Source organism: Camelus dromedarius, chromosome 11, assembly GCF_036321535.1.
Source record: "Camelus dromedarius isolate mCamDro1 chromosome 11, mCamDro1.pat, whole genome shotgun sequence".
NCBI classification, from domain to species: domain Eukaryota; kingdom Metazoa; phylum Chordata; class Mammalia; order Artiodactyla; family Camelidae; genus Camelus; species Camelus dromedarius.
The window spans coordinates 32,037,456-32,064,671 of record NC_087446.1 but is presented as its reverse complement, the minus strand read 5'-3'; the positions used below and the strand labels follow the sequence as shown (position 1 = coordinate 32,064,671).

At 37.1% G+C, this 27,216-nt stretch overlaps 1 protein-coding gene across 1 annotated transcript in view; it reads right to left on the bottom strand.

The window, feature by feature from the left end:
• Nucleotides 1-27,216, bottom strand: part of CFAP54 (cilia and flagella associated protein 54) — a 242,503-nt gene that overhangs the window by 201,440 nt on the left and 13,847 nt on the right. The window contains exons 4-14 of the mRNA XM_031462988.2: nt 25,498-25,669; nt 21,656-21,714; nt 13,949-14,092; nt 12,385-12,498; nt 12,168-12,269; nt 9,256-9,454; nt 8,084-8,265; nt 7,840-7,996; nt 6,749-6,831; nt 4,763-4,897; nt 3,573-3,723 (exon numbers count right to left, since the gene is read on the bottom strand). Coding sequence (XP_031318848.2) covers nt 3,573-3,723; nt 4,763-4,897; nt 6,749-6,831; nt 7,840-7,996; nt 8,084-8,265; nt 9,256-9,454; nt 12,168-12,269; nt 12,385-12,498; nt 13,949-14,092; nt 21,656-21,714; nt 25,498-25,669 — 1,498 coding nt within the window. The remainder of the gene's footprint in view (nt 1-3,572; nt 3,724-4,762; nt 4,898-6,748; nt 6,832-7,839; nt 7,997-8,083; nt 8,266-9,255; nt 9,455-12,167; nt 12,270-12,384; nt 12,499-13,948; nt 14,093-21,655; nt 21,715-25,497; nt 25,670-27,216) is intronic.

The window sequence follows — 27,216 nt, the reverse complement described above, 5'->3', positions numbered from 1 at the left end:
TAATTACACTGTCTTTATAGAAGTTAATTTAAAAGCATCTTATAATACAACAAACCAAATCAAAAATCTTGATTATCAACAAGGTAATATTATGGTAAAGAGACTGGTCTTTCTATATATTCCATAAAGTCCACTAAAAAGCATTCAGAAAATAAAAGTGTAGAAACTTTATGAATTTAAACAAATGTCACAGAAGTCTGGTTTGAATTAGAAGACTATAAATAATAAAATTGTATATAGCAATGCTAGTTTCCTAGTCTAAAAATTATTAAATAAGAAATTCTAATTGTATTATTTAATAAACAGACTAACAAACAAGTTGAAGCAGATGATCATTATTAACATATAAGATTGACTTATATTTTGTGTTTTATGTGCCAATAAGATAAATGAGAATAACATTGTTGGAAAAGTTATAAATATTTACATATCTAAACAGGGACATCCCTCATTACATAAATGTAGATGTTTTCAAATTTACAAATGTATTGTCCTCCAATATTGGTTAATTCTTCAGAAATGAAACATTTTAACAAAGAATCAGTACAATAAATTGTAGTTAGCCTATTTATAATTAAAGAGTAAAAAACACCATAAAACAATAGTCTTCCAGAAGTAACAAGTAAACAAAACAAAAAACTGAATAAGAAATAGACTTTTTCAAAAAAGTAATCATTGGGCCTTTTGCTTCCAGTAATAAATAATCTGGGAACATTCTCCTGGCTAGAAAAGCTGGAAAAAACCACTTTTTTTTTCAATCTGCAAGTTAAGAAGATAATGAAAACACCAATACTGAGCCAGGGTCTTGGGAGGGGAGCCCAGGGAATACAGAATGGCATTCAAGTTACTTCTCCCACTGAAGACATTCATCAGTTCTGGAGAGGAAAGCTGAAATGCTGAAAGATGCTCTGACAACCTTGGTGGGCTAAAGCAACAGAGGTTGGTACCCAGGGCTCACCAAAGGTGAGAAGCCAGAAGGAGCTGTATCCTAGGACTTAAGAGTAACTAGAAATGGAAATGACGAGATCCTAGAGTAGTAGTGCCCTGATACAGACAGTAAAAGCAAGCATAAATCTTCCCTGGAAGAATAGGTCACTTAAGGTTTCAAATTATTTGTATAAAATATTTAGCAAATATAATGTCTACCACATAATCAAAAATAACCAGAGTAACCAAACAACTGATGAAGTAAGCGTTTCATTTAAGAAATCAATGCAATAAATGTAGAAGGAATGCTAGAAAGTACAAGCACCCTCTGGCTTCTCACTATTCCTCCATTAGCGTTCAACCAAGGACAGATAAAGGTTGTATAAATGCCCCAATCTCCCCGCTCTCTGAGGCATGTTCAACACAGTCTCCTAGAGGTCCCTCATGGGAATAAGCCCCTTACCCACAACAGCAGCCTTCTCATTAACCTCCTGTACCTTGTTTTGGCTTCCTCTCCTTCTCTGTCACGTTTCACCCCACCACCCTGCTTCCCTGGACAGTATCCCAAATAAACTACTACCCCCAACTCCTTGTCTCAGAATCTACTTCTGGGGAAACCAACCTAGGAAGGAGGTCAAGCTGACAACACCTGAACTTTCTGATAAATTTTACATCATAACAAGCAGAACAACAAGGCATTGTATGCTTCCTGATTCAATGAAATAGGGAGTATGCATGAAGTACTCTTGCCAAAATAATTATAATTATAATTATAATTATAAGGGTGGAGGAGGAGAAGGGGCAGGGGAGGAGGAGGAGAAGAAGGAGGAGGAGAAGAGGCGGAAAAAAAATATTTTTTGAAAACTTATCACTTGAATACAAGCAACCTGGCAGATCTAACTACCAGGTAGAGAAACAAGTTAATCAACACCACAAGGATGCAAATAGCCAAATGAATGTGGGAAATCCTACAGGGTGATGACGCAATTTCTTGGGGAGTACGGAGAGAAGGGGCTGCTATAGATTACAGAGGGAGACTTAAGAAACATGTAAGAAAGTAAGATGTGTGGGTTTGTTGAATCCTGATTGGAACAAACCAACTTAAGACATTTTAATACAATTAGGGACACTGAAATTTTTTTGCTTATTTCATGAAGTATAATAGTAGCACTGTAGTTTTATAAAAAGAAAAACAAACCTTATCTGTTAGATAGATAGGAAGACCGATACACACACACACACACAAACACACACACACACACACACACACACACACACACACACTGAGGTATTTGTTGGTGAAATGACATGATGTCTGCTTTAAAACACTCCAGGAAAAAAGAAAGTATTGCTGGGAGAGATGAAATAAGGTTGGCAAAATGTTCATAATTACTGGTGCTGGAAGATGTGTATACAGTGACTTATTTTATCTCTCTACTTCATATTTGAAATTCTGCATTATACTTTTTTTTAAAAAGGAAAAAGCATTTTAAGACAAGACATGTCAAAAAATATGACTTCAGGCCAGTGAATGTGTTAGACAGCAAGAGACCTCTAACCAGTAGTCCTCAAAGTTTGATGTGTATCAAAATCACCTGGTCAGCTAGTGAAGACTAGAAAGATCCAGGCTGGTGGAGTAAGATAGGCCTGGGCCTTGCATGATGAAGAAGTTCCCAAGTGGTACTGATACCAGTCAAAGTTTGAGAACAATGGCTCTCAAATTCCACCTGCAAGGCTGCATTCAACAACCGAGAATAGGCAGGGCCAGATGAATGAATCTCTGGGAAAACAATTATTACAATAATTAGGTTATTACCAAGTCCCTCAGATGTCATACACACTCTGTAAGTGGGGTGAAAAAGGACAGTAGACACCCACAAGGACACCCCCAGCTCATTTTCTATATATGAGTTACCTAGTGAGCCAGATAGTAAGGGGTTCACCCACAGGCAGAAGAAAGAATGAGGTCAGAGCACAAGGAGGTCCTCAGAGAGAAGAGGATAATGGCAGGAAAGGGTCAGGACAGGGAGAGGAGGAGAGTGAGTGGGAAATGAGGGCAAAAAGAAGAAGATGAGAACAAAGGGGAAGAGAAGAAAAGATACAGAATACATGAAGAAAAAAGAATAATTTTCAAAGGAGGGAATCAGAAGAGAGGAGAGACTTAAAAAGGAGACAAAAGGTAGAAGGACATTATCCATCCAACAAACATTTATCTGAGCTCCTACTCTGTGTCAGGCAGTGTGGGGGGTGTGGGAATGTGACAGTAACCAGAACACGTTCTCTCCCTTCAAGAAGTGTATACCCTAGTGGGACACAGAAGAGGAGGAAGTAGGATAAAAGGGAGGAGAGAAAAGAAAAAAAAGGAAGAACGGGGGAGGGAGAGAGAAGGGGAAGTGGACATGAGGAATGGAGAAGGGAAATATACACATGACAAGAAGACAGAGTTTTATCTGCCACCGAACCATACAGCATATAACCTTTTATTAACATCAACTTGGTTGAACTTCTATCATTTCTATCTTTGATTATAAATCATCAATAAAGCACAATACTGAAATGCCTAGTTTCCATGAACAGAAGTTATCCTGTATTACAATTTATACTTATATATCCATATCTCATTATTTTTTCATTCAGTATTTTACCTAGAGATTTTTTAAATTTTCTTCGTGGGTTTCCTAAAGACTCCAATATTTCACTTAATCGTAATGTGACCTCTGCCACCATCACAATGTCAATGTCTTCCATTTTACAGCAGTGAATTATCTCATTTATCTGCCACAGAAGATAAACCCACTAAAAAGAAAATATACAGTAAAATCAATTGAAGGTACATTACATTGTAGAAAGAGTCACATTTTATAAAACTTAGTACTTCCTAGAAATCACCACCTTCTAATCATATGGAATGTTATACAGGTAGTCTTCCTTATTAGTGGGGCTGAATGGTAAGTAATATAAAGATTAATAATCCTAATAGGATATTTAATAATCAATCTGTTTATATAAATTCATAAAGATTCATTTAAGCTTATAGTTTGTATATCTATAGCCATAAATGGAAAATTTATCATTTGGTTTTTTTAAATGTATCAGTGAAGATTATCTGTATCCTCAAAATTCTCATTTTCCCTTCAAACAGCAGCTGTTGAGCTCACTATCAAAGTCCTCCAAAATAGGGAGGGGGAAGCAGGTGTTTCAGGCTCCACGCTGGGTGCCTGGGAAGCTGTCTTTCATGCCTAAAACCCCAAAGCTTAGCACACAAAATTAGCCAACACACTTTGGGAGCTAAAATGAGAAAACAATATTTATGCACCCTCACCATTCCTTTATTAGAGGATATGATAAAATCATGCCCATACATCCTAATGTAGCTAATCTTAGGAGGCCTCAATATTATAGAAGACTGTGTTCCTGTTAAAATACTCTCTCCTAAGTTTCCAGGTTATAGTATTCACCTGTTCAACTTTCTCCTTTCCATGAAATAGCACTTTAAAATAGTCTAAATACACTGTTATCACAGAAAAAAACTGAAATGCCTTACTTGCTTGTATTCTCCATTATTAGCCTTCTTAATGAATTTATCCAAGTTCGTGTAACCTTAAACAGATTATATTTACTCCTCCCTTAAGAACCTGAAATATCTCTCCACTCCCCAAAACTAAGTTGGGACAGAAATGCAGGGAACACACTTAAAAGAAAGGCTCACTCACCACTACATTTAAAGAATAGTAATTATGCAGGTGGATAAATACAGAAAATTTAATTTGAAATGTGTATTACAAATTAAATTAACAATAACAAAAAGCATATGAAAGGAAGCAAAAAGGAATACTTTATTAGTACTGATTTTCTGGGTGAATTTTGCATAGTCATTTCTGGACACATTGATCCGCTGAATTCCTAATTTGCATTTCTGCCACAGGAACATTATCATGTCCACAACGATTTCTTTATCAGGCTGAGCATTCTGAAAACAAAAGTGGTGAAGTAAATTGACAAGAATAACAAGACACATAGACATAGATATATACGTTCAATGTGGGCCAGGCAACATTCTAAGAGCTTTTTACAGACTGCAATGAACTGAATGTTTGTGTCAACCCCAAATTCCTATGCTGAATTCCTAACTCCCAATGTGATGGTATTAGAAGGTGCCTTTAGGAGGCAATTAGGCAAGAGGGTGGAGCTATCATGAATCAGAATTGTGCCCTTACAAAAAGGACTTCAGAAAGAGAGTGAGAGACTCCCTCTTTCTGCCAAGTGAGGGCACAGCAAGAAGACAGCCATGCATGAACCAAGAAGCAGATCCTCACCAGACACCAAATCTGCTGGTGCCTTGATCTTGGATTTCTCAGCCTCCAGAACTGTGAGAAATATATGTCTGTTGCTTAAGCCACCCAGGATACAGTATCTTTGTTACAAAGCTCAAATAGACTAAGGTATATACCAACTCATTTAACCCGCATAACAATTCGCCTCTCTAAAAAGAAAAGTTCCAAGTATTTTTAGGTAGGTGATGTAAACCAATCAGTTCCATCCAGATTTGAAGTTTGTATATACTTCCTTCTTTTTAAAATTTCTCTATTAAAATAGTAAAAATAGGGAAGCAGAGAAACTGGTAAGAGAGGGGAATGAGGAGCTGGGAAAGGATATAGACAAGAAGAAAAGAGAGATGTGAAGAAACTGAATAGAATATCACACTGGATATCAACAGATGACCCAAAATGAGCATATATCTCCTCTCAATTCATTCAGTTACTTTGGCTCGTTTCAAAAGGGGGGGAAAAAAAAGAAAGTTACTCATTGTATCTGCACTAGGAAAAAAAATGAATTTATGATAAAAATATACCAAACCTTCAGCTCCTTTGAGGTAGCTCTAAGACTTATTTTGCATATGTGGTTCCTTAGAACAGTGCTTGAAAACATAATAGAGCACAATAAATATTTAATGAATTGAACTGAACTAAGATGCACACAATTTTTTAAAAAGCAGAGAAATGAATATTCCATGCTCTTTTCAGCCTTGATCAGAATTTTTGGTTTAATTTGCCCACTATAATCATTATATTTGTGGTCAAATACTTTTCTTTCAAAAATTAAATACCTGTCACAGGTTATAACATAATCTAATAAACAAAGAAATCGAAATTATTATAAGAGTGGAACTGCTCAAGTCCCTTATCGTGTTTCACTTGCTTGGAAAAAAAAAAGTTAACACAATGCTCTATAACTGTGGTTTTCAAACATTTTTTATAACAATAAAACCAAATTTTCAAATGAAATTCCATCAGAATCTCAACGTTGTACATGAAACTAATGAGAACAGGTTAGGATGTTACTATGTAAAGTTGGGCTCCTGAGGAACCTCAGAGAAGTCCCAGGGATCCCTGGCATTTAGTTTAAAATGAGTGCTGTACTAGTTTTACTTAAATATTCATACCCACAAATCATCATTTCTAAATACTGGAGATTGTGTGCAAAATGACTCCAAATAATAACCAGGCTTGTTACTCAAGGGCTAGAAAGCAGTATTTCATTATGAATATTAACTCTTATTAAAACCACTGACTCATTTTCTTCATTACTAGAAACAGAGCTAGCCTAGAAATTTCCCAAGAGGGAACAGACTGACGCCCAAAATGATGACAATAATAAAAACAGATTTAAAGTCAAGATACAATTCTATCTCTTATTCTAATGATTAAAGAGTATAGAATGTTAGCATGGTGAAATTCTTGTAATTTTTAAATCTGGCTTTAAATTAAGGAAAATAGCTTCCTTGGATACTATTAGAAATTATCCAAAATAGGTATTTCACCTGAGGAGAGTCACAGACACAGGAATACAAGGTTGCTGCCAAACGGAAAATGTCTTCTGAATATCCACAAGTCTTCAAAGTGTCTCAATTTATAAAGTAAAAGAAAATAAAACAAAAAAATTTTAATTACAAAACTTCAAGTAGAAAAGGCACAGAAACACAGAAATTCTACAAAAATGATATAAATGATGTACATGGGTTGCTTTTCAGGGATGGGTATATATATAGCTTTTTAAACCACTGTATAGAATGTTTTTATAACCTGAATGTATAGCATTTCACATGAAAACTAATCTAAATGGGCTCTAATTCCTTTAAAATAGACTATTATTACTTTCATTAATCTGCAATCTGTATGCCAACTATGTCCACAATGGAATTGAGGTTTATAATATTAAAACACACATAAAATATGGCAGTTGAAATAAAAATAGCAAAGACATCTATTCAGAAAACACTAGAAGAAAAAAAAGCATCATTTCTTGGTACAAATTATTTACCACACAACTGAGCAGCTATGCAATTCCTTAAGAACATGATAAAACATAAAAAAACAAAAAACTGGAATGAAATAATTCTCATTGGTCTAAAATACAGAGGCTGCAGATTTTCAACTAAATACACAATAGCTTTTAAGACTCAGAAAGTTTTAGAATGGAAAACTCTGCATGCTGGAAAGAGAGAGGAGACCACCAAACCTTTCCTTACTGAAGCAAACTGATGGCTTTGGATTTGCTGCCCTCACTGACAAGGCAGCAGCTACGTAGAGCCTCATTCTTCTACTCAAAACCATAACTCAAAATAAAATCCAGCATTCTTACAAGGCCCAGGAATCTGCAAGATCTAGCACCCCACTATTTCTCCGACTTCACCTCCTACCACATTCTCAAATTCCAGCACCACTACCAGCGCACTCCAGCCATGCATGCCTCCTTGCCGTTCCTTCAACAACCAAGCACACTCTTACCTCAGGGTCTTTGCACCTCCTGCTCCCTCTGCCTTGAACATTCTTTCTCTCACCTCAACTACAGAGAGCATATTTTATCAAATCAAATCACCTTAATTTTTCAAAAAGCCAAATAAATACTTACCATGAAGAGCAATTTTGTTTATGTAAGTTTGACCTTCTTTGTAGTTTTCGAAAGGAAAGACCAAACCTTTGTTTCTCTTTACATTAATTAAAGGTTCTATTGCAATAAGAAGAGTTAAATTCTTCTCTGCTTTCTTTGACTCTGGATCATCCCGCCTCTAAGAAAAGTATATCCCACAAGTTGATTAGTAATTCCATGTCATCTTAATACAATAAAAACAAAGTAATGGTTTTGCATATATTACCCGGAGAAAATCAATAAGCTGCCCAGCTGAAGATTCAAATAAACTCCATTCCTCATAAGTAAAAGCTAATTTTGTAAATTTTACAGCAGCATCCACAGAAATAACATTTTTTCTTTTTATAATAAGTTGAAGAAGAGATGATTTGGGAAAATCAAGCATCCCATCTGCACCAGTATTTGACACTAGAAAAGAAAGAGAGGTTTGAATGTCATTTGTGCAGAGAAATACTAAATATTAAACATCAGACACTGAGAGGCACTTAGGTAAACAATGGAAGAGAAGCAAACACAACCCCTGCCTTCACAGAGCTCACACTCTAGTGGGGAAAACAAAATATCTTAGTGGGCAAAGACAGGGTGCTGGTGGGACAAATAAGAAGCAAATCCCATACAGGTTTAGGGTAGGAGGTCAGCCAGGGAAGGCCACCCCAGAGAAAGGAACATGGAATCTCAGTAACAGAGAACTAGCAAGAGTTAACTAGTCCAATAGGCAACTAGGTATTACAGACTAAAACTCAGAAAACATCTAAAACAGAGACATAGCTTTAGAGCCATCATTATGCATCCACAGTAAATGCTCAGATCAGCCATGGGCAATGCACGGCTGCCTAGGACAGAACAGCAAGGAACACCAACAATGGGGAGAAAAGGCTGCACAGAGAGTGCTGAAAGGGAAAGGAGTGGTCAACGGCAACGCCTACTACAGACAGCAAAGGAAGAAAAGCACTGAAAAGTGACTTTTGCATTGAACGACTGGAGAAATTTCCTTAATCTGAAAAAGGGTATCTAAAAACATCCTTCAGCAAATATCAAAATTAACGGTAAACTGTTGGAAGCTTTCCATGTAAAATCATAAATAAGGCAGAGATATCTGCTATCATGTTTTATTGGAGACCCTATCCAGTGTAATAAGTCAAGAAATGCAAGAAAAAAGAAATGAAAAGATTAAGAACTGATAAGTAAGAAATATTGTCATTATTCACAGATAATTACTTTAGAAAATCCAAACAAAAATCTACTAATAAATTACTTGAATTATCCATTGAGTCAAGCAAGGTTGCTGAATTCCAAGATCAATAAAAATTGGTATCAGTTTCTTATGTGTGGACTATCATGCTAAGATTTCTGTTATTCATGTTCTACCATAAAATGTTATTTTAACAACTTACTTACTTATTAAAAGTTCTTTTCCTGCTATAAACAGTTCTGAGACAACATCACGAACTTCTACTTCATCTGTAACAACAGGTCCAGTTTGTAGTGTTCGCCGATTTGGATCAGAGAGAGCTTCCAAGACAGCCAGAAACCGGGATGCAGTACTATCAAACATCTCATCCAACAACCGTTCTGTGATAGTTCGTGGCCACGGTAACTGGAATAAAGAAAAATACAGCCCCTTTTTTAAAGTTCTACAGTGTTTGATATCACAAGGCAAAGATAAGTAAGGCGTGCTTCATTAATGCCGAGAGTTGTTGGTCTATGGAGAGATGGCTGGTTTTATGCTTTTAGAGCTTTCATTTTTTTGAGTCGTTACTCCAGACTTTAGTAAAGTTTATGTCATGCTGCCATTACACCAAAGACTTTGCTATTTCTTTTTATGTTTGTGTTTCCAAGGCAGCATAAAAGGCTGTTTATTAAGAAAAGGCAGCATCAGTCTTCACATGCTTTGTGGTATCTAGTTGGCTCCAGTTTTCTAGAATCCATGTACAGTTAGAGGATGCCCATCATACTCCCCATGAGTCCCATGCTTCTTTCCTCTTCCTGGAGCAAATTCAGAAAGACAGAAAAACAAAAGTAGGGATAAAGCTGCTTTGGACTATTTTTCCCCAAACACCAACTTCCCTGCTCATTAGCTTTCATGCCTTTTCAACTCTTAGGTTAACTGATATGTTAAAAATCTCAATAAAGTTTGAACTTCATGCCAAGCTCTCTCTTGCATTACAAACAAAGGTAAGTGCTTCTTCTAAGAGGTTTACTACTGGTTAAAAAGAACTTTAAAAAATTATATTTAAGCAGCACTATAAACTTCCTAATATTTAGAAGTATTCAAAATGGTAAAGCCCAAATAGATTACAGTGAAATTGTTTTTTAAAATATCATGGGAAAACTAGCAAAAAGTGAACTAAAATATTTATCAGAGCTATACAGATGAGTAACATGCAAAAGATTTTAAAATATAAATATTTAAAAGACCTAGAAAAAAAGATTTAAAGCTAAAGCAATAAAAGACACTGGACTGTCAAGCATGACAAGCAAAACAATGATGTCTATAAAAACAATTAGCTCATTCAAATACATTTTAAAAATTAAAATCTCTAGTAGATAAATGGTCAAAGATTGCAAAAGATAATTCACTAAAAAAGAAAATATAAAGAGTAAACACAAATATAAGGGAAAGCTGGATCAAAGAAATAAAATTAAAACAACATGCAATTTTATGAAAATTGAATTATTTTTTAAAAAACAAATAATAATGTCAAAATGACAGTAGTTTGTGGTGAAATTGGTACGTGTAGGTTGTCATCCTGGAGTACTCATTTTGGAAATCAATTTGACAATATATATTAAAAGAAAGATATGTTTGTACTTTCATTCAAATCCTACACCTTGAATTTTATCCATAGGAAATAAAAGAAAAAATATATACTCGAAGATAATGATTACATCAATATTTACAATAGCAAGAACTGGAAAATAATTAAAATACCAGTAATAAAAACTATTAGACAAATTCTGATATATGTATTGCATAGGGTATACTATAGTTTTTTTTTAACTGATAAACCCACAGAATAGGGCTTTTATTTGAGATGAATTAACTGTTCTCTATCCCCATCTCTGACCATCTTTAAAAAGGTCAGGATGAATGAGAAGCTGAATGACATAACCCAGGCAATCGGTTCCAGCTCTAAGTACCTTGGCTCTCATGATATCTACACCATGAGATGTTTCTTATGTTAATTCCCCAACATAATACACCTACCCTAGTCAAGCTCAGTTTCTCACTGTCTCAAAAAACTTTGCTTACTTTTGCTTCCAGGCTATGATCATGCTCTTTTCTTTTCCTTAGAATGTTTTCCCCTCATCTCCCTGTCTAATCAAATCCTGCTTATTAATCCAAAGCCATTCAAAAAAGACAGGTTCTGAGATTCGAGCTCAGATGACAACTCAGAAGCTACTCATCTTCTTCTCCCTCAATTTCAAGTTCAGTCCCTACAAAGAAACTCACAGAAAAGTGTTTATGGCCATCTAAAATAGTCAGGGCAAGGGTTAGAGAAATACAGAGCTGGGACTTAAGGAACATTCAGATTCAGAAAGGCCCAGAGAAAGACAGTTGGAGAAGGGAAAAGGCAGAAGGGAAAAAGGACAGAGGATCCCACAGGCATAATCACACCCCACTCCCCTGAGAGCCCTTAGCGTTGCCGGCCAAATGCGCTTGTGGCCCTGCCACCCCACCAGGAGGGGCTGAGTGAGGAGTTTGGACGTGTAAGGAGACTGCTGTCACTTCCACACTGAGCATTATTGTCTGTGCAGGGTTCCCTAGAGTTCTTTCAAGTCCCCTCTGTCAAAACGACCAGCAATTTTCAACATACAGACTGCTCCTCAATCTGGCCCTGAGCATCAGTCACGAGCAGAGCCCTCTGATGACAGTAACCCGTGACTCCAGTGGGAAGTAAAGTGTTGTTTCAAGCCACTGAGACCTGGGGGTTGTTTGCTGCTCCAGTATAACCTAGATCCTCAGCACTGCCACGGGTGAAACTGGAAGCTGGTAAGAAAAGATGCCTCCACCTTTGAAGCTGACACCAAGACAGAAGTCCCTGCGGCATGTGAACCCTTCTCAGGCTCCTCTTCTGCCTCTTGTCCTTTAACATTACAAAACTAGGGTTGTGCGAAGGGACAAAACCTTTGAGAAAGGGATGACGTGAGGCCATGTCCAAACTGGGAAGGCATTCTTCTACCTGCCACTGGTGCAGAGATTAGGGGGCAGGATTCAATACTTAGTGACCAGGTTTAAAAGATCCAGAGAAATCACCCAAACGCACTGCAAAAAGAGTCTGAAATAGAGAAGATGTTCTGAGACTTACGGATTGTGCTTCCCTTAGGTTAACTCTTATCTTTGGCCTAAAGAAACTTTTGCTTTTTCTTCTAGATTCAAATACTCCTCTCTTGAAGATCATGACTGCCATCTGCCTCAAAAAGAAGGATATATGAAGTAACAACGGGATGCACTTTTCAATTATTAACATTAAGTACTTCATCAACTGTAGAGTGCAGTAAATTTATCGCATGAAATTTTTATACCTTTATCGTGGCCTCTGTATAATATCTTCTGGAGTCCTCCTGTGATTGTGAAGAACTCATTAATTCCAGTTGCCTTAACTCATCAATTTTAGCTAAAGCACGCCGAGCAAATGCCTATAAGCAATTAAAATAAATGCAATTCATAATAAGATAGAATGTAGTGATTAAAAATGTATCAAGACTATATGTTTTATTCTTCCAGACATTTGATTTAATTGGTGAATTAAACTCTAGGCTGATGTTGACTATGTGTAACATGGTAGCTGTTCCATCTATCATTTCCTAAAAGCAACACTAATTTCTGTAAATCTAAAGTCAATAAAATGTCAGCTATACTAACTTCATGAATTAAGAAATTCAAAAAAGTAAGGAAAGCCAAATTCTTGGTTAAACAGTAGGTTCATATAGAATACCACTTCTCTGGCAATGCACACACTCTCACACTCACACGCACATACATCCCACTTCTCAGTGCTGTTCTCAAATCTGAAATTTTTCTACCAAAACAAGCTGTATTATCTATTCGCTTGTTCACTAACCTGTGACATCCTTAAAGGGTTTTATTCATTTTTGTATTTCTAGTACCCAACATACAGGAAGTATTGATTAATAGCTGAGGAAAGGAAGGGGGCAGGCTTCCTTATTTAGTCAGATCACCATTATTATCATTCTCTGGAGATAATAGCAAAAATCTCAATCCATGTAATTGATTTTACCAGTTCTTTGAAGTATTTTGTTTATAATTTATGATTTTTCATGAAGATGCTTCTAGAACACAATAGTAACATACATACAGGGTTAAATTTTTCAACAAGAAAAAATCCCAGTAGGACTCAAATGGTCAAAACTGTGTAGACACTCTGATCCGTGACAGTTCTAACAACTGTAGAAATACGCCACAACTAGTACACTAAAATTAACTACACATATATGGTGAGTAATTTATAGATAAATAGATCAAATGTATCCTTGGCTAGAAAAAGTATTCCACGTGGGCTGTATTAAGCTATTCCCTTGCCGAAGTCCAGCCCACACTGCACTCATTAAGCTATGCACACTGGGGGCAGGGATGTGTTGCCCCAAAGGAAGGGGTGCCTGTTTCTAATTCTCACCAGGACCCCCTCCACTGACAAGCCAAGTACCGTGTACTGTGGACAGGGTGCCTTTTCTCATTTACACAGAGGTACGGCATAGGCTAACAGAAGCTCTGACCAATTAAGTTATATTTCAGGTATTCAATTCAAAAGATAGACAGGAAAAGAGGAAAAACAAGAAATAGAGTGTATTAAATAAACGGTGGCTAGAAGCAGAGAAAAGCAAGACAAATGGATGGTACGTGGTGTGGAATACAAAACTGAACAGGGAAGAAAAGTGGCTTGCATACAAGTAAACAGTGAGAAGGGAAGATACCAGAAATCTTATTCAGAAAAGGAGCAAAGACAGTGGAAGTGAATGGAGAATAAAGAAGGAAGCCGAAAATGAAGTGAGAGATCAACAGAATGGAGAAGCCAAGAAAATTTCTGCAAATAAAGACTGGCATCTTCAGAATTAAAAAGTAGCATACTTCTCCATGAATACCAGCCTGGCAGTCGTGGTAGCACTGGCAGACAGCAGCGTAAAGAGTAGCTCTCCACGTCAAGTACCTGACCGACAGGAGTGGGACTGAGGATTCCATACACATGCTGGCCCACAGGAGATATTCCAAGGCCTGAGACAGAAGGGCACAATTGAATGTATTTTCATTTTAAGCTAGTAATGATGACTTTTATTTAATATAATCAAATAATAAGTGGAGAAAACAGTTGCCATCTACTTAAACCAAAAATATCTTAAAAAATGAGTCAATGAAAAAAAAAACAAGCATTTAAAAGAAAAAGAATACCCACTCTTGAGAGTATATCCAGAGAAGACTAATTTGAAAAGACACATGCATCCCAATCTTCATAGCAGCACTATTTACACTATATATTCAATAACCAAGACATGGAAACAATGTAAACACCCATCAACAGGTGACTGAATAAAGAAGTTGTGGCATATATATATATACTATATATATAAATACACACACACAGAAAAAAAAATACTACTCAGTCATAAAAATGAATGAAATAATGCCATTTGCAGCAACATGGATGGACCTAGAGATTCTCATACTAAGTGAAGTAAGTCACACAGTATCACATGATATCACTCATATTTGGAATCTAAAAAAATGATACAAATGAACGTATTCACAAAACAGAATCAAATTTACAGATATTGTTTTCTATGCCTGTAAACTTATGGTTACCAAAGGGGAAAGGAGGAGAAGGGATAAATTAGGAGTTTGGGATTAGCAGATACAAACTACTATATATAAAGTCCATAAACAACAAGACCCTACTGTATAGCACAGGGAACTACATTCAGTATCTTGTAATAACCTATAATGAAAAAAATGTGAAAATGAACATATATATATTTATATATATATAGCATATGTATAAATGAATCACTTTGCTGTACGCCTGAAACTAATGCAACATTGTAGATCAACTATACCCCAGCAAAATTTTTTTTAATTTTAAAACCAAAAAAAAAAAAAAGTAATGGAATAATTTAGAGAACTCAAAATCTCAAGTTAGCCATTTTAAAATGAATTTCTTCTTAGCTCCTGAAGTCCTATGACCTCAGATTACTTTTATTAACATTTATCAAATGTCAACAGGGGTGCAAAAGCTAATTCCAACAATGCAATTATTATTAGTTGGCCTCAAACTAATGTATTATTCTGAAAATAAACTGTATAGCGGGGCAGGGGAAAATGGAAAAGGCTTACAATCTGGAGCCTATCATACTTAGTGGAAATAGTCCAAGATCGGAATCAAAAAGACCTGGGCTTCAGTTCCAATTTTAATAGCTAGTAGCTTTGTTATTTTACCTCTCTACACCTCAGTTTTCTCATTTATAAAATGGGTATCCTAGCACATCACCACAGTACTAGTATGAGGAGACAGTGCACATGACATGCTAGGATGATCCTGACACAATGTAAGCAGTCCATAAAGAGTGCCTATTACCAGTGTAATTATTCCCAAGGTACAGTCTGAAACAGCATTGTGGGGAAAGGGTCACCATCGTCACTGGCCTGTCTGCTGGAATACATGTAACAGTCCCTTGTGCTAGTCTAGCTAAATAATTTTTCTCCACAGTTCCACTGATAATCTTTTTTGGACCTATTCTTCCCACAAACTCTATACTAGGAAATACTCTTTGACTATATGTATTCTGCAGTTAACTTTGTCAGTCTTTTTCCTTCCTTAAAAAATATTCTAAAAGCTCAAAGGGTAATTACACTGTATGCCTTTTATTTGATTGAATATTAGAAGCAATGTGGTCTATGCTCCACATATTGTAAGAAATATTACTGGGATGAAAATAAGAATCTATGAACGAAATATCTCAGAATATCAAATTCTAAATTCTATCTGTGGAATATCAGCCTTAACCAAGCAGGTATTCACATGTCCCCCTGGACTATTGGGATACTTGCTCACTTGTCTCCCTGTCTCGTTAAACACCTCTCTTCCTTACACATACATCCTCCTTACCTCCACTAGAGTTATCTTTCTAAGATGCAAACTGGGTTGTGTCACTCTTGTGCTTAAAACACTTCAATAGCTCTCTATTGCCTATATGACAAAGTACAAACCCTTTACAGAGTATGCAAGCAGCCTTCGTGACCTAGCCCCTGCCTTCTTGCATCATATACTTAATGCTAGTCCAAAATGCTTTTCATTCCACAAAACCTCTTAGTGGTCCAAATATGCATTTTTGCTCACTCTTTTCTCTCCATCACCTGTCTCATAAGACTCAGCTGAAACATCACCTCCACTACTAGCAGTGGTGCCTTGGACAATTTACTTAAACTCCATATGCCTCAGGTTCTTCATCTGCAAAACAGCTATAACCGTAACTATCTTACAGGATTGTTTAAGGAAGAAATGGATTAATACATGCTAAATGCTTAGAATGTAGTAAACACATAAGTGTTAGTGTTGGTAATGACGATGAAGACAGAGGAGGAGGAAGAGGAAGCAGGAGAGGTGGAAGAACAGGAGGAGGAAGAGCAGGGGGAAGAGAACTAGCCATTGAAGAAGACTTTTCCAATGTCCTTGGAGAGAAATGACCATTGCTTCAATGCTGTCTCTTATTGTGTTGTATGTATGTATATTTACGTTTGTGTGTGTATATATATATATACATACACTGTATATAATTTACAGATTCTTATGTACACACATATTGCATGTCACATCCAATTGCATTAATGTGCTCACATGTGTGATTCCAAAATTAGACTGTGATCTCTTTGAAAATAACAACAGTGTGGTATTTGTTATTGTATCACCAGCACCTAGAACAAGGGCAGGTACCTAAAAGGTGTTTCCAAGTGCTATTAAATGAATTCACTGAAAAACCCTAAAGTCAGCAGAAACAACCAAAGGAGAGTTAACCAGTATCCTAAATTCTCAAGAAAATAATGATAACAAATTCGGACAACAGTATAAAGCTCCTCTTACAATAACAAAGTTGGCCTTCAATAATTGAGGAAATAATTAAAGAAAAATAAGTCTATTGTAGCAAAACCCAAAGTGAAAAGGCAAATTGCCAAAAAGGTCCAGGAGTTTCATATGTACAAAGAAAACCTATCAGATTGACAAAGCATTTAACAGTAAAAATAGATGAAATGCTGGTAACATTCAGACCCTATTACCATCTTTGGAGCCTTCAAAGACAATGTATATAACACGTGTACAAGCTGCCCAGCAGACATCTAAGAGAAAAAAGAAGCCTAAAAGACAAGAATTTTCCACTGTCTAGTCAGTTTTGATTCCAGAGGAAAAAGGACTGTTGGAAACAGAATAGAGTTTGACACAGAATTGCAATATCCCTTGCTATCCACTGGGAATGTAAGCTCACCTCACTAGAATGCAAGTTCACTTAGGAAGGAGCCCTGTCTGTCTTGTTCACTACTGGATCCCCAGTCCCCAGAACTTGATCTGGCATGTAGTAGACATGCAAAAACTATTTAACTGACTGACTGACCTTCATTTAAAGGCTGCAGTTCACGGTGCTAAATATGGAACTATTTCAAGGAATCATAGGGTCAAATGGTTGAAAGTCAACCTAATTTCATCCTCATCAACATCACCAGCATCACCACCTGATGCCCCACATCTTCCCTGCCTGAGTTCCTACCTCAAGTAACAGAAACACGCCAGGTGGCATCAGCAGACAATTCTAAACATAAACTTCTTTAATCTGAAATGAAATCCACTTTGATATGCCTCCAGAACATTCATCCTGGTTATGCCTTCTGGAATAGCACAAAACCACTCAAAACTCAACTCCCAAATTACAGCCCACCGTTAGTCTGAAAATGCCTATGCAGCCTGCCCTCTCCCCACGACAAAGATCCCCAAGCACTTCTCTGCCTCCCAGATCTGCACTTCCCTTCTCATTATGGTTGGTCTTCCACGGCTTTGCCCCAGGTGCCAATGTCCTTTAGAGTGCATGACTAGACCGTTGTAAAATGGGTCGGGGTTGCTTTATTGCAGTTTTTGCTGTTCCTGCTGTCACTGTTGTTTTTTGCTAACCTCGCCATACTGTGAAGTGACAGTGGAACTGGCATTAATAGTCATCAGAAGTCTTGAGTTTTCTCAGCTGCACAGATATCCTACTGTGGATTTTTGCATTCAGATTGTTGTGGTTTGGGGGATATGAGATTAAGCCATGCATAAATTTTCCCCCTTCATACCCAAAGCTCTCAGGATTCCTGGTATTAGAAATTCACCATTTCAAAATAAAAATAGCTTCAGTTACCAGTTGTTCACATGATATTTGGGCTTGACCTCGGACTTTGCATAAAAGACCCTAAATCACAAATTTTAGTGCCAGACAGAGCCATAACCTAATGTAAGAGGACTCCCAAGTGCAGTAGTGTTCTTTCCACTACACGTGGCAACCGTCACAAAGAAGACAAAACCATCACTCCATCTAGGGCTCTGGAAAAACCATCATTCAGGTTTTAAAGATGAAAAACCATTCCAAAAACAAAACAAAAAAAACCCTCTTAATTTGTAGTAATTTTTTCTTGCTCCTAAAGAAAGAACTATTTCTATCAATTGAAAACCTGAGAGATTTCAGCATGACTATTCTGTTCATAGGAAAAAAAGCTTTGAAAAATCAAATTATAAGAGTCCACCAAGAATATGGTTCAGGTGTCAAGAAGAAAAAGCACCCATGATTAATCAGCTTGGCCACAGGATGGCACCGCAGCACCATTTATATCAGCTTACAGCCTTTGGGAAACAACTGAGAAGCAGTCTGAATTTGAAGTTTAACGGAATGTGGAAAGATCTGACATTATTGCTCAAGTCACAAATTTTACCAAACTATTTTAGTTCTGTAGTAAAATGAAACAGAAATCAGCGTTTTCTTAGAATGAATAGATTCTACTGTATTCTTTAATGTTTGCTGAGTACTATATTAGTTTTAAATGTCTCAGAAGAAACTACAGATTATACCATAAAGGAAAGCAAACTGTCGTATGTCTTCAGGGAAAGAGGCTTTAGAAATTTGCCCTCCCTCCATTCCCTAAGCTTATGCTGGTGACCTACCTCAGCACAAAAGTGTTTCCTGGGCGGGGAGGGTACAGCTCAGTGGTAGAGTGTATGCTTAGCACCCATGAGGTCCTGGGTTCAATCCCCAGTACCTTCATTTAAAAAATAATAATAATAATAAATAGATGAACTGAATTCCCTTCACCGCCTCCAAAAAAAAAAAAAAAAAAAAAAAAGCAAAACCAAAAAAAAGTCTTTCCCACCTGGGGAAGAGCCCTGGCCAGTCTTGGTCTTCAAAATATCTTCAGTCACGTCAAAAAAAAAATTTAAGATTTCATCAGGTGCCCCCACACAGCTCCTCCGTTTGAATAGGTGAGCCAAAATAGGGTGGGTCACAGACACGCTGTAGTCTAATGGTGTTAAGAGGCAGGTCAGTGAGGCACTGACTCATGTTTCAGCTACATCTCTAACTAGGTGCACGGCCTTTAGCAAACTGACCTTTCTAATAAGCTCAGCTTCCTTATCTCTAAGATAAAGGTAGAAACAGCACCTTCTCAAAGTGCTTGTGTGAGGATTAATTGAGACAATCTGTGAAAAGTGCTTAAAAACGTACCTGATAGATGGTAAGCATTCATTCAACAAATGACGATATGATGATGGTGCCCAACTCATTAGACTATCATGGTATTACTGTGTAGGCAAAGCCCTTCACACAGTACCTAACACATAGTAGGGATTCAATAACAACAACAAACGGTAATTACAATTCCTAGATCCCATAGGAAGAGGAGTTTAGATCGCGCTGGGGTGACATGAAGAAAAGCCTGAGGATCCCACATCTATTTCTCCTTCTGTCTTATGTCGTAACAGAGTTGAACTCTAAAGTAGCTACAAAATCAGGAGGACTCAGATGTGGTTGGACTGCCGAGGTCTTGTCCCCGTTAAATGGACCCATCGAGTCCATTTATACTCTCAGCTCAGGAATCAACTCATCAGCTGAGGGCTTGAGAATTTCTGGGTGAAAATGATTAATTTCCTTGAAATTTTACTGAACAAACTGAAAGAATTTCATCCTAATCTTCAAGTGACAACTGCACAGCCACCCACCACTCCAAAATTCCTGCCTTCCTCACTCCCCTCTACTCCCATCCCACACGATTGGGGCTATAGGACTATCCTCCCTCAGCCCTTATTTTGCCAGAGAGAAACTCAAGTTATATGAAGGGGAGAGTAGATGTCTTACATAGAGTATAAATAACAGATTATTTTAAGATGACTATCACGTTAAATTAAAATTCTCTCAGTGTTAACAAGTACAAACACTAACAGTTAAATGTTGGCAAACTTTAATGGAAAAGAATATGAAAACAAATATATGTATGTATATGCATGACTGGGACATTGTGCTGTACATCAGAAAATGACACATTGTAACTGACTGTACTTCAATTAAAAAAAAATGTTGGCACAGACATCTTTGTCCTTCGAAGTTTTGCCAGACAAATGCTATAAGCAGACCAAACTATGATGGTTCTGTGAAGCAGTATTTGTTGCTACAGCAAGGTGCAACAGGACATCGCAAATTCTTTTTAGGAAATCATCTGGAATGGAATATAGAATCACTGGAATAGTCTGTATGCCAAATTGACATTATACCTGGGACGGTCTCCCTTCATTTTAATTCAAAAAGCTGGTACAGAGTTTGTTCAAGTCACTGTCAATAACAAAGCTTTTAGATGTGAGGAACAAAACACAGAGAGAACACACAATGTTATCCATTAAGTATGCAAATATCTTTGCTTCTATATTTTTTAAGCATTGTCAACTTTTAAGATACTAGGCTGTGTTTTGAGGAAGTAAGGAAAAAAATATCTGTCCCAAGGATTAGAGTATTCAGAGCAAGGTCTTGCATGCCATGGAGAAGACTAAAGTAGTAATGTTGCAGATGTCAGCAACAATTCAAGCCTGGTCTCAAGGGGAGTATATTTTCCCTTCTTGGCCCACATTTCAATGACTGGACAATGAACACAGGGAATAAATGTGTCTCCTGCAGACAGAAGTGTTACCAACATGGTAAGAAAGTCAACAGAAGTGTCAGCCACTTCCTTGAGCCAAAACTGAGCAGTGAGTACTGGTCACTGAGAATCTCATAAAATAGTCAGCTCATTTAACCAAGTAGTATCTGGGCCATAAGTACAGCCCAAGCTCTTTAGGCAAAATGTGGTCCAAGCTCCACAGCATGATATACCCAGACTGACCACAGTTTATCATCCAAATCAGGACACTTCTATAAGTGAAAGTGGCACTATTAGTAATACTCCAGGACAACAGGCATAAACCAGAATGGCCGTAGGAAAGCCGGAATGGATGGGCATCCTACCTAGAGAAAGTGTCATTTTTGACAGGTTATGACGTATCTGAGAGAACAATGGACACTGGAGAAATACTTACCAATTTCGGAATTTCTTTCTTTTCATTAATACGTTATTGTTTGCACTTTTACATATGATTATGTTAAAGTAAAACTAAAACTAAAGTAAAACTAAGAACAGTAAACATATCCACTAAATTTTGTTATATAATTCACTAAATATTCTTTGTGTAGCAACCAATGCTAATAAAAACCCTAAGAAAAAAGGAAATTCTATCAGTAAATTTCTTACCTTGGAGGAGTGACCTATGATCATCAGTTTTCTGCAAATGGTGTAAATATAAATGGTACCTAAGTGAAGAAAAAGATTAACATGTTACAAAGGACAGAATTTAATATTGCAATTTCTGTAGTTTAAGTTGGTATTTCTCAAAACAAGTGATCTCATGAGAAAATCTGTTAATGGTTAGAGAATTATAATCATAAATTTTTTGTAACTTATAGCCAAATCATTAAAAGAACTAATATGACAATTATATGTTGACACAAATCTTTTAGTCTCATTTTAAAGGGAGTTTAAGTTTTGAGGTATATTGAACAAAAGAATATTTTAGTAGCATAATTTATGTACTTAGAAGTTTCATTAATTCATATCAAATGTTATCATTTCCCATGGTTTCCTCGCAGTTGAAAAACTAAAGATTTGTCTCCAAATAAGATAGGATACATATTTAATCGGTGTGACACAATACTCAACAAGGAAACTCAATTTAAAAATCATAATGCTTAACAGGTTGCACTATATTCATTCACAGTCCCATATAATATTTATCCCATTATTAAGGTATGCCCTATAGGCATTCTAATGAAAAACACCACTTACAGCTCCTATTTAAGATCATTCAAGTATGATTTGTCAGGCAGTTAATTAAATAAGAGAAGGCTCATTTCAAGCAGGGTTTCGAGGACAGGGAGGGAATAACATCACCGTACATCTTTCTGTATATGAAGAATATTATGTGTTATAAACAGACCCCAAAAGACAGTACAACATGCTTTAAAAAGGCATGTAATTACAATGACAAGCAGTCTAAATATTTTCTGTGAAATAGCTAATCTAAAATTCATAATCACCAAAATTCAACAATTATGAATCCTAGGTTCACATTTGAACTTTAAAAGCTTTTGAGAAAACAGCATCTGCTCCAAAACACACACCCCTTGATGAAAACACACCTGCAAGCATAACTAACATTAATTACACAAATCAGTGACCAACAAAAACTTGAAGAAAATCTTAAAACACTTAGAGTACCACAAACTTCACAGAGAATGCAACAAGTCCTTAGCATTCAAGGGCTTGGCATTCTTGGTATGCCTGCTCCCACCACAGGGGGTGATTTATTTCCTGTGAGATGCCCCAGGGAAGAAACCACTCCTCTAGTAGCAACAGCTCAGGCTCAGCACTCTTATCTCAGCTTGGCCTTCTTGCCCTCTGTATTTAATCTTTAAAAATGAAACTGTGCAACTGCATCTTAGGGAAAAAACATACAAAAAAGAGTCACAAAGTAAGGATATGCACAGGAAACACATGACTCTCCAAAGAACATGCAACTCAGGTGTAGGACAAGAAAGGGCCCAAACATTCAGCAGTGAGAACTCTGGAATTTCAGAAGGCCCTGGGACACCACCCTCAAGAATGAAAGGGCCCTATGTATTTCAAAGATGCACCTTTGACCTTTGCAGCCCTAGCACTTCCTGACTATAATTGAATCCTTCTTTGATGGTTTAGGACCTTGGAATAGCTCACAGATTCCCACTGCAGAAGCCCGATAGAGTAAATGATACAAAATGGAATAGAGTGAATCTATACAAGCTCAGGATATCTTTGGAAGTTTGTTTTGCCTTATTTTTAACCAAATTCCGAATATGAGTTTACTACCTTGTCATGTGATTTCTTTTCATCAGAGATGGCCATTGCCGAAATAATCTATCTGAGGGTTGAAATTAGTTGGGCTCAGGTTAGTTGAGAAGCAAGGTGTTAGCCAATATTCATTCACCCAGTTCAATTTCATGAAAGAACCAAGATTGCTTAAACATCTTAAGAAACCAAGGGTGTGTATGTTTAATCATCAATTAAAAGTAAAGAAAAAAAGTGTTAATGTCTAACTGGAAAAGTCAAATGTTGCTGAGAAACGGACTGCAAGTCCATTTATTTTTTTCATGACCTAAATTCCAAAGTTCTAGAACTACAAGGTCTTTGCAGTTGCTCATCCCTAGGTGACATGCCCTTTACCCGAACAGCCAGACATCTCATTCAGGTGTTTACTGGAAACTCATCTCAGGCCAGGTCTTCCCAGACTGTTCCATTTAAACCTGCAGGCTGGCCTGTGCTCGCCTCTTCCCTTCTCAGCTTTATTTTCCTCCATGGCACTCATCACTAGCAGATACACCATTTAGTTTTGATCTGTTTATCGTCTCTCTGAAGCATTATGTAAGCATGAGAACAGGGTTTTTGTCTGTCATTCACTCCTGTGTCCCGTGCATCTAAAACAATGCCTGGTACTTAGCAAGTTTAAGATGAATTAATTAAAACAGGGACAGCAGTTAGTGAAACTAAGTAAATTTATCTCCCACAATCCAGCAATCCCACTCTTGGGCATAATTCCCAGAAAACACTCACACATGTCTATAAGAGGACACAGACAAAGATACTCATTGCAGAATTATTTGTGCAATTAGAGAGGGAGGGCAAACCGGTGCTCATCCCTACGGGTGTCTGGAATACAATTCAGCAGGCAGAGTCAACAAACTAGATTTACATATACGGACGTGGTTAGATTCTAAAACCATAGTATTGAGTGGAAAAATATTTAGGAAACAGAATAAAATCTAGAACATGATGTGATATGTACAAAGAAAAAGCACACACCAGAAAAAGGATGTAGAAGATATATAAATTGTTCAATTTTTTTTTTTTTTTAAGAATACTAGGGGAGGAAGGAGGTACACGATCTTAAAAGGACTTCAGATAGGGAGTGCACCACTTTCACCTCTCCAGCAAAGCATGACGTTAGGGCCCAGCCCCTAGGCCTCTCACTCTTTCTTGAGCATGGAACCTCTTTTCCTGCTCGGTCCCTGCCAAGATGTATGAGCAATTCAGGTGGAGAGATGGCTGTGGCTACTTTAAGGATGATGAGGCACGAAAGCTTAACAATCACTGGACTGAAAAATTTCTTCCAAAGTCAGCCTCATCTCTGGCAGCAAATGTAAGGTCTAATTACAATCAAAATGTCAAAAAAATTATTTGGGGAGAGTGAGGAAGGAAAAGGCTAGGAAACGTACTGTCAGTTGCCATGGATGAGAGAAAATCCAATATGTTTCTTTCAAGTTATTCTGTCCTGGTCTAATGCACACAGAACACACTGTCATTATTTTTCTTTTAAGAACATGTTATCCAGAGAACAATATTGTAGGTGACTTGCTGTAACTTCAAATTGTAACTTTAAAGAGAATTTTAATTGAATTTAAATTGTAATTCTTATAAGGGAAAAACAAATGCTATGTTTTGATAGCTAAGATTCATTTCATCAGACATACATAATGCATATATATGTACAGATGTGAATTGATACAATGTGTGTGTGTATATATATATATATATATATATATATATATATATAAATATGTTATACACACACACAAATACATGCACATTCTCAGAGCTCCTCATTCAAAAACAAGTAGGAGGAGAAGGTTGATTTGTAGAAAGCCCTAGTCACTGGCCAAAGTATTTGAGGAGAGGACCAATAAATGGATAATGCTTAGAACCAATCTAACCTGCAGGGGTCCTCTTATCCTTCTCCATTTATACTTATTAACTGTGGCCCCTGCTTTATATGTATGTGAAACTGATTATCCCCAGAGCCTCTGACCCTCTCTTGGGCAGAAAACCCAAAGACATGCTTTGTAAGTCCCTGTTCATGAGAACAAAACAAAATGTAATAAAAATGTAAAAAACCCCACAATTGTCCTATTATGAAATTAACATGTTTTAAATCACAAGGTGATCAAGTCACCATCAAACTTGGTGTCTGAAAGACACCATGAAAAATAAAACACATTGACAGATACCATTGAAGATAATCCAGCAAAGGTGCTCCTGTGGCAAAGCCACCTGCATGATGAGTCTTAAGGAGGACAAGATATGCAGACACTGGATCACAGACTCTTTATTCTGCAGGTTTGTATCACTGTCACAGACCAGCTGGTAGTTGCAAATATTTTTGCCATTTAAGGCATGAAACTGAAACACATGAGACAAAAATAAGAATATAAATAAGGTTTATGCAATTTAGAAAAGCACTTCTTAAAATGTAAAAAACTAAAATGGAAACAGTTCTGCTTAATTCATTCAATAGATTAGTATAGTGTGATAGACTGAATGCTTGTGTCCTCCCTAAATGTATACATTGAATCCTGATCCCCAGTGTGACATTTGGGAGGTAAGGTGATTAGGTGATGAAGGTGGAGCCCTCGTGAATGGGATTAATGCCTTTATAAAAGAGACCCTTAAGAGAGCTTCCTGATGCCATCTGCCATATGAGGGCACAGGGGAAGAAAGGCATCTCTGAACCAGGAAGCGAGCCCTCAGCAGACGCCGAATCTTCCAGGACCCTGATGCTGGACTTCTCAGCCTTCAGAACTGTGAGCAGTTAAGTGTTTTTTAAGCCATCCAGTCTCTGGATTTTTGTTATAGCAGCCTTAACAGACTAATATATAGAAAGAAACATGGTAAAATCGGTTTCTTCAAGGCATCCCTTTAGTTAAGATTACCTTTTCTTAGTCAAAAAGAAAATTTCAAAAGCCAAAAGAAAAAAAGGTACAAAATCCTATCTCCAAGAATATAGAATTGAATCAACTTTTATAAACTCCCCCAATGGCATTTTAACTGATTGATTCAGATTAATTATTACCATTAACATAATTCATTCAGCAAATGTTTGTGGGCACCTCTGTTTGCCATACCCTGTTAAGCAACAGGGACTGGAAGGTGAGGAAGACCCAGCCCCTGCTCTTCACTGAGGGAAAAGCACTCCAGGCACACATGGTGTTAAGTTGTGGTGGTCACTGAATTGAAAGTCTTTTAAGTTGGATGAGAAGGTTTAAGATAAAAAGATTAGGTTATAGAGGTGATCCATGGTCAGAACATGGAGAGCTTCCATACCATTCCAAGGAATATGGACTACAGCCAAAGGGCAATGGAGTAAAATTATTTGTTTTACACTTTACAAATTCTGTCAAAAATGTGGAAGACAAAAAGCACAGGGGCTACAGAGCTATACACAGGAGGCTAGGAGAGATCAAAGTCCTCTGAGATTGTCCAGAAAGAACAGGGCCCTGAAGTGAGGCCCTGGAGATGGGGATGAAGGGACAGGAAAGACTCAAGTCTTGTCTGAGTCAGGGGGGTTCAGTGGCCAATCAGAACTGCGAAGTAAGGGAGAGGAGATCTGAAATGATTTCCTGTTTGGGTGACTGGCTGGAGCCAATCATGGAAGAAAGAAGATGAGTTCAGTTCGGGACCTGTCGAGTGTGAGACATTTATAACGTTAACTATATAGCTGGGGAGTTCAGAAGAGAGATTTTGGCTAAAGAATCAGTAGTACCACTGAAGCTGTGGGAGTGGACACTCTTACTAATATAAATGGGCCTTACTCTACCATGCATACTTCTTGGATACATGTATACTATTTCCAGACACTGCTGTTGGTTCCACAGAAGAAGATATTTATTGAATGCATCTGCATGTTGGAATAGTTCTTATTTTCGAAGTACTCTCTTTTTTAGAAGTGG